Raw genomic sequence first — 8867 nt, 5'->3', positions numbered from 1 at the left:
AAGAGAAATATTTGTAATAACTAAGGTTTACGTTGTTGAACTATTTTAAATCTCACAGATCTTCTAAAATATATACTGAAATTTTTGATTATCCAACTATTTGAAATTAAAAATTAAAATTTTAATTATTATTCAAACATTATAACAATGTAAACAGAATATATATTTCTTCATATAATATAATTACCAGCAAAATTACGGGAAAACATAATTATAGTAATATTCAATCGGTGTCCACCCCTACTTGGGAGAGTTCTTTCTCACCGAGGCATGCAAAATTTTAAAGGTGATTTTTCTCAATATTCATAAGAACTAAAAAAATAGAAATATAGCCATTGAACAGCGGCATCCGACAAATGTGACAATTTGGCCTAAACCTTAACATTTTTCTCCTTTTACTCGCGTCCGCGTGAGTATATGCGCATCACATTGTATATCCAACATGACTAAGTACACTATACTATAAACCATATAATATATAGTCTAAGCACTAATACAAACATACATTGTGAGAAGAGACACTTTTTGGACGTTAACAAAACACCGCATCAACAAATACTATTCTAGAATATACAATGTACATGTAAGTGTAAACAGAAACACACTAGAGTATCTACCAAATTTCTTATGCTACCAATCATAATAGAATAAAATAAAAAAATAAAATTTTGTTCATCTTCTTAAATCATTTTTGTAACTGAAAGAAGTAAAAGTAAAAATATTAATAAGAGTAGCAGATGAAGGGATGTTGTTGTTGCTATGTAAAGTAAAGGAAAAAAATAGATGGTAGGGGGAGGAAAGAACCTACACTAGAGGTAGAAGAGATAACGAGTGGTGACCGTGGTGGAAGAGAAGATCGCGGCGGCGATGAAACAATCAGTAGTAGTGAAAGTGACAAATTGATAATGATATGTTCGAAGGGAATGAAGAAGAAAAAAAATGACTGAGTTAGACATGATCTGCACAATTGACATGATATTATACTGTTATATTAAATAAATAGTATCTAACCATTACTTTATACTAGTACTATAACAACAACAATAATACAAATTATGTTTGCAAAAAAAAATTATTTACATTGTTGCCGAGAGAAAAAAATAGTAATGATGAAAGGAAGAAGAAGAAAAAGCTAAGAGAAGAAAATAAGAAGGTGGGGAAGAGAATGTAAAATAGAAACAAAAGAAAGAACAAATATTGTACTAATACTGTACTTTGACAATAAACTAGATAGTATATTATAATATTTACAATAATTTATTTAAGAATTAATGTATATTCTTCATTGAAATGAATTGTTCATGAAAAGAAATTGTGTGCAGTAGATATAAATTTTTATCTTTAGAAAACTCTAAACTGACGATTCATTTCAGTGCAATTTTTAACATTTTCATGACTTTACATTTTATTTTATTTGTTACAACAGTATAGAATTATACATACTAACAGAGCGCATTGTTCTGCTTCTCAAATGCAATCCAACATCTTATTCTGGGAAAATGATGAGTGGCGATGGTGCTGAAGGAAAACATCTTTTCATGAAAAGAAATTGTGTGCAGTAGATATAAATTTTTATCATTAGAAAATTCTAAACTGACGATTCATTTCAGTGCAATTTTTAACATTTTCATGACTTTACATTTTATTTTATTTGTTACAACAGTATAGAATTATACATACTAACAGAGGGCATTGTTCTGCTTCTCAAATGCAATCCAACATCTTATTTTGGGATAATGATGAATGGCATTGGTGCTGAAGGAAAACATAATGGAACTAGTGGAGTAATGAAGGAGAAGAGCCGGGAGGTGAAAGAGATACAATTTGCCAAAGAGGAAGAGGAGAATCGTAACATATTATATTGTGATTATAAAATAGAATATAATATATTACACAAAACCAGTGTTTATCTTCTCCGATTCAATCAATCATCTTATTTTTCATCTTCTTAAACCCATTAAACTGAATCTGCAAAAAAAAAATGACGGTTCCGATGTAAGTGCATGTAATACACAGTGGGATGGCTTCGAAAGAAATGCAATAGACCCCTATGTCTTCAATCTAATCGGACTTACCTTCATTCCTTCACCTTGATAGGAAATTGGGGTCATTTAGTTTCCAGAGGTTATCAAAAAGTAAAGAGACGGTGGATCCTATAATTTTTCATGCGTAGGGTGAGATTTTTTGGACATTATACATAAAATATGCACGATATCGTGCCCTAAGAGCTGATATGGTTAGAATTTTATTTTTCCGGGTTGCTATAGATATGAGACCAAATTTCTCAAATTTTAAAATTAGTTTCTTAGAGCATCTCCAATGTAAAACTCCATTTTTTCCTCCAAAATATAGTAAAATTGAAAATGGAGTAAAATTGCTCCAAACCTATTCTATTTCCCACTCCATAATGGAGTGATGAACAAACAAAAAATAGATTACTCCATTTATGGAGTAAATTTCATTATGGAATGAGATATGAAGTTGAGTTGAAACATTCTTTGATTTCATATTCACTTTTACTTCATTTTAGAGGAAAAAATAGAGCAGAGATGAATATGCCCTTAGGTTTTGAAGGTCACTGAAATTATAAAGTGCATGATCGAACATAAATAAAATGCGTTTTAGATCATCGATGACAAAAGAAAAGGAGAAGAAAGTATATGTCTACTATTTCCTTGACAATTAAAAAAAAGAGAGAGATCATTATCACGGTTCACAAGTCATTGGTCTTAGCCGCCCTCACTTCCACTGCCGGAAGAAGTATCTTCTGGGCTGAATTTTACAAACAACAATTCATTTAAATTCAATTATTAAATCATTTATTTAAAAGCCTAAGAACCAATGTTTTTTTTTTTTGGTTAAAACCTAAGAACCAATTGATTAACCTTGATGATGGTGAATAATATGGCGACCATGAATAAAAAAAAAAGAAGATGATGATGATGGTGATCTAAAATCTGCCACAAATGTGACACCTGGTCTTTTTTCCTTCAGCTCTTCCAAAGGAAACCTACAACACACAATAATGGCCATATAAACCGGTGCAACTACTAGCCGAGATATGATTACTGTTTGATAAATCACAAATGGTAAGTACACAAAAAACAGTTGATTTGGTTTGCTACATCTGCTGCCGCCATGCATTAATCCGTTGTAATTTGAAATGTCCTGTTAACGAAAAAGATCATGAGTAAACAAAATCACCCGTCACAAGCATCTTTTTACCAAAACTAGTAACGTCTTATTAAGAACTTACAATGTGTCGGATGAATCTGAGGTGTCTTTCGGACATGATTAACGATTCCAAAAACTTGCAAACCCTTGACTGAATATTCAGAATTCAAAGGGTAAAATGTTGTGACATGTAATATGAGATAATATAAGAAAAAAACTGTATTATACTATTATGTTAAATTCATTTACCTCGTCTAGAGAACAGCATTCTCGCAGTATTATAGTCTCGAGCAGAGAGCCTCTGCGTCTATCACTCACGTGCCTTACCATAAGAAGAGACAAAAAATCACAGCTATAAGAAATTTTGCCCAAAGAAAAATCATCATTAACGTTTCCTTGGACAACATAAATGATAAACCTCAAAAAGCCTCCTCTCATTTCAGATGTCCTGGATAGGTTCAGATACTTAAGTTTAGGCAAACCCTGCACAAAATTCATATTTTTGTAAAACATTTAGATAGCACCAAAAGATAAATAGAAGAGATACCAGAAACCCAAAAGAGCCATACCCTTATAAGAAAGTGGACTTCTCCGTCATCTAGGCCGAAACCTATGAGTGATAGTGAAGTTAAATCGGGGCGGTAAGTCTCAAAGAACGAACCAAGGGCCCAAAAAGATCTACCTGTCACACATAAGGGTCAGCTTAAGCAAACATGGGCGGACAACAAAAGGAAAGCATCATAGTGGAAAAAACTTAACCAGATCCGATCCCTTTCTCTACGAACAGATGCTGACATTTTTTTGGAAGCACGTCTAATACTTTGGTTAATGAATCAATATCCCTGTCAGACGAAACACAAATATTGCAGAAAGTGAGAAAATGTGACAAAGCTCCCTTGTTAGTCCATCTTTATTGCTATTTTAACTAGCCTATGAGGTGAATAGAGACTTAGAAGCTCAACAATAGACCTTTAAGTCGCTTGGTTGAGTGTATAGACTTTACCAATGTCTCTCCATGAAATAATTTCTTTGGATGACTGAATACATAAATTCTCTCTACTAGGTTCTAAAATGCACAGACATAAAAAGTAATAAATGAATAAATAACGGAAAGCATAGATAACTAAAAGAAGGAAAAAAGAGAGAATTCATGAAATTCAAACATAAAATAATATGGTAAGCAACATGTACAGCCAAACATACAATCCAACAATCTTCAGATCGGTTAGATTTGAGCAGACTGACAAGGCACGACATAAGTACGTATTGTCCAACCATCCATGATTGTAAATGTGTAGGCTTCTCAAGAGATACCTTGTTGAATGGAGAAAAAAAAAACGAAGTTAGAAGATACAAGGCCACAGAAACTCATCCAACCAATTTCTATGTATGGTTAGTCCAGTAGAGTTATGTTAATAAAGTGAACTAGATTTGACCCGCCTTTTGAAAGGGCGGGTATATTTTTGTTTAAAATTTTCTTGAAAATTTTAGTTTTTATAATTTTTTTGTAATCAAATTTTTGTTTAATATTAATTTAATTTTATAGAATATATACATAAATTTGGTAAAAATAATTCAATTTTGAATTTATACACAAATATAAAATTAAATTTATTTTTACCAAATCTATGTATCTATTCTATCAATTAAATTAATATTAAACACAAAATAATAACAAAAAATACAAATATAAAAATTAAATTTCACAAAAAAATTAAAACAAAAAACACCCGTCAAAATCTAGTTTCTATTAAAAGTCCACTTAAACCCGTTAAACTCCATTTTAACATTATGTGTTTTGTTAATTGATAAATTTAATGTATGTGTAAAATTTTCAGAATTAGAATAAATTAACGTCTTGTCCAATAAATTCTAACTTCTTGAGCTGATATGTAAGTTATGGTGTTGTAGTGTGATAATGATTTTTTATGAAATATATCAAAGTTAATTAAAATTATAATGTAATAGTTGGTGAAAATAGTATTTATTTTAGGGCGAGAATAAAAGTGAAAAATATTTTGTATATATAGTACTATTTTATTCTCCACATGGACAAAACTCTTGAAGCTTCATGATTAAAGATACGTGGACGACTCTGATTGTAACACAACAAAGGAGGTTGTCTTCTCCAATAATTCAGTCGCTTCTGATTTTTTCCGTTTGATTTACTCATTACACCACCGGCGAAAACCATAAACCCAGAATACGACATGAATCCATCCGTTTATCTTCACCTTTCTCTGACCATACCAAGAGCTAACTTCACGCAAAGATCAATGTGTTTGGGATTGTAAACATTGATCACAAAACAATACAAATGAGAGATCATGTTAATATTTAGTCGGACATATACTGTCATTTATTTTCATAACCGTGAATTTTAATTAGTATAACTGAGAACTACGGATCCGAAAATATAGGAATTAAGGGGAGGTTACGATATTATCATATGTGGTTAGTGTTTAAATATAATTAAATACAGTTACATAAAAAAATAATAAGTGAATGTTTAAATAAATAGTTGGACTCAACTTTTATCAATTGGTCATGTTCTTAATTTAATAGTATTGATACGCAAGAAAACCACGATTACGGGATAGTGGGGAAAGACAAGATCCTGAAAGCAAAGATTTTGTAGATTCATGGGCAACCAACTTTAAAGGATCTGCATGCAACAACAAAACCAAAAGAGATGATTAGATACACCAAGTTATAACAAATAGAAAAACGAGACGCTTTAATAAGAAAGAAGGGCCACTAAGAAGATTGAAGACAAAACATCTCACCTGAGTTCCTTTCCAGCATTAAGGATCATACGACGCATGATTCCAGTTCCAGCATTTCCGGCTGTCAAGTCTATGTGAGAGTAACATAAAGGGTCCATGGTACATTTTTTAAACATGATGCAACAAGCTGAAGCTCGCATCAGAGACTTTGCATCAAGCATCGAAAAGACCTGAATAATCCACTACAAAAAAGAACGTTTCCTCAGAATCAATATACCGAAAAAATCAATGGAAAATCATTCAAAAGCATATTCAATTGCTTACATCAGTAGGAAATCATTAAAATGCATAACCTAAGAATCTTAAGTTGCTTACATCAATGGAACATCATTAAAATGCATAACCTAAGAATCCTAAATAGCTAACATCTACAGAAAATCATTCACATGCATGACCTAATAATCCTCAGTTGCTCTACGTACATTAATGGAGAATCACTCACAATCCGCAAACAATCCCTAAGAGAAGACAGTAACAAAACCCTAAAAACAAGGTCTCTAGCTTCAGATGCACATGAAGTGGCGAGATTTCGTTACCTTGATGGTGAGTTCAGGAGGGAGTTTCCATGAACTGGAATTGTGCTCAGCGGCGTGTTTCTGAGCGCACCTTTGCGTAGACTCATGAAGAAGCGAAGCGAGGCGAGTCGGAATCCACGCTCTTTGATACGCATACGATCATCGTCGGAAGAAGATTCCAATAGTTTCTCAATCGCTCGATCGAACGAGTGGCTAATAGATAGCGAAGGCAAGTCCGGTAAGAAGAGGAGGGAGGAAATGATCAGATGGACATGGTTCTGGTTGAAATCGGGAACACTAGGAAGGGAACTTGGGCCTGAGGGAGAAAAAGGTACACAAGGAGGAAGGTCTCGGCGATGTCTCTTGTTAGGGTATGGAGCTTCCATGGGGACTGAGACTAGCGAGAACGCTACTACTAAAGGTAGAGAGAGAGTGATAGGGACTGAGGGCTCAGTTTATTGTGGCACACTTACAAAACGCTCGCTACGTTTAAAGTTGATTTCAAACGCTCGCTGCGTTTAAAGTTGATTTCAAACGTTCGCTGCGTTCGGGTTTAAATTAAGGAAGTTATTGTTTTCCTCCCACATAGAAAAGCCTATATATATATCATTGTTTTCCTGCCACTTACTATTTGGTAGTCACTCAGTAGTCTATTAAATATACAATTAACCATTGTAGGTTATCTACTAATTAACAACATCTTAATCTAGTGATCAAAGAAAATCTTCTTGATCCACAATAAAGTCTTCCATCTCATCATCGTTCACAATCCATGCATCCTCATCATCACTGCTGGCATAAGAAATGCCGCGCAAAAGTCTTTCTGAGCTGAATTTAACCAAAACACATTCATTTGTTAGTTCAATTACTTCTGTTTCATTTATATAACCAAACCAAAGGAACCTTGATAATGAAGAGGTAAATTCTGCCACAAGTTTGACATTTGGTCTTTCATCTTTCAGCTTCTCCAGAGGAAAGCTATTAAAAAAACACACACACAAACAACAATTGTAATGGCATATAAAAATGAAAAGTATACAAATAAATATCAAAGTTACTTTGGTTTGTCAGATTTTTTGCCACCCTCACAAACTAAGCCATGGGATATATGAAACGTCCTGTTGCAGGAGAAGACAGACGATTATGAGTAAACAAACTTGTCATCTGCCAGATATTTGCCAATATTCTTATAGCAAACTTACAATGTGTCGTATGAATCTCAATTATAGAAACTGCAAAACTTCTTTCTGAAGTGTCAAAAGGTTAAGCGAGTGTGAGATGGAGCAAAGCAACCAAAAACCTTCTATGGGTTGATGATCTTTTACCTCTTTTAGAGAAGTGCAATCTCGCAATATTAGAGTCTCGAGTGGACTTTCTTTGATGCTCTGTCCCAAGTCTCTAACATCAAAAGAAATTTTTTCAGCCATTATATATTTTCTGACTTCACAAAACGTTTTGTTTTAAGGCAAAATATGAACCTCAAAAAGCGGCCCTTGATTAAGGATGTTCTAGACAGATTCATGTCTTTCAGTTTATGAGAACCCTGCAAAAGTATCTAAGACATTTAAGCATGGCCGGATTTGAGAATTTGGAGACTAAACATTTCTTAAGAATTCTCCCATAAATTTTTTTTCCATAATTCGGAGCCTAAACATATGTAAAAAACCTACAATTTTTTTTTGAGCCAAGGCCAACGTTTCATTGGGATTGGCCCAAATCCAGCTTTGCATTTTGGTAACCAAAACTAAAGGAGCCATACCTCGGTAAGAACATGGGCTGTTGCATCATAAATATTCCGCAAATATGTATTCCGGAGACGGGATATATGAATGGAATATTGATGGAAGGTCAGAATACGAAATAATGAATTTATTACAAGAAATGGGAATGGCCGCTATGGCCTATAAAGCAAAGGGAAATGATGATAAGCAATCATGCGTCTTATTAATAGTAGGATTCAACGGGGCATTAAGATACTGGTGGGACAACTCACTAGACAATGTTACCCAAGAATCGATTATCAACCATACTGAAACAAGAACGGTAGAAAATACTGAAGGAGAATTAGAACAAGTGGAAACACAAAACGCAGTAGAAGTATTAATTCATACTATAACCATGCACTTTATAGGAAATCCGAAAGAAGAACTAGAAAGCAAAAAAATAATCTTAACCAATTTAAGATGTCCGACATTAGGAGATTTTAAATGGTATAAAGATGTATTTGTAACAAACATATTTCAAAGAAATGATTGTACTCAAGCCTTTTGGAAAGAAAGATTTATAGCAGGATTACCAACATATTTCGCAGAAAGAGTAACAAACAAATTAAAAGAATATTCAGGAGGACAGCCAATCCCCTGGAATTCAATAACTTATGGTCAATTATTCG

General features: G+C 33.3%; 1 protein-coding gene across 1 annotated transcript; it reads right to left on the bottom strand.

Annotated features, from left to right (window-relative positions):
* Positions 1-5814: 5814 nt before the first annotated feature.
* LOC106330083 (F-box protein At4g02760-like) lies at positions 5815-6861 on the bottom strand. The gene is made up of 4 exons (XM_013768639.1): positions 6497-6861; positions 6403-6418; positions 5961-6142; positions 5815-5839 (listed from the first exon to the last, which is right to left on the bottom strand). The coding sequence occupies exons 1-4, from the start codon at positions 6859-6861 to the stop codon at positions 5815-5817; spliced, it is 588 nt and encodes a 195-aa protein (XP_013624093.1).
* Between the last annotated feature and the right edge of the window lie 2006 nt (positions 6862-8867).

This window comes from Brassica oleracea, chromosome C3, assembly GCF_000695525.1.
Source record: "Brassica oleracea var. oleracea cultivar TO1000 chromosome C3, BOL, whole genome shotgun sequence".
NCBI classification, from domain to species: domain Eukaryota; kingdom Viridiplantae; phylum Streptophyta; class Magnoliopsida; order Brassicales; family Brassicaceae; genus Brassica; species Brassica oleracea.
This window is presented reverse-complemented; position numbering and strand designations above follow the sequence as displayed.

What these genes read in the sequence shown, in the direction of transcription:
- LOC106330083 (XM_013768639.1), bottom strand. Translation starts at nt 6,861, where the DNA reads ATGGAAGCTCCATACCCTAACAAGAGACATCGCCGAGACCTTCCTCCT. An exon ending in AATGCTGGAAAGGAACTCAG is followed by an intron (nt 5,840 to 5,960) that starts GTGAGATGTTTT and finishes TGTTGCATGCAG; the next exon opens with ATCCTTTAAAGTTGGTTGCC.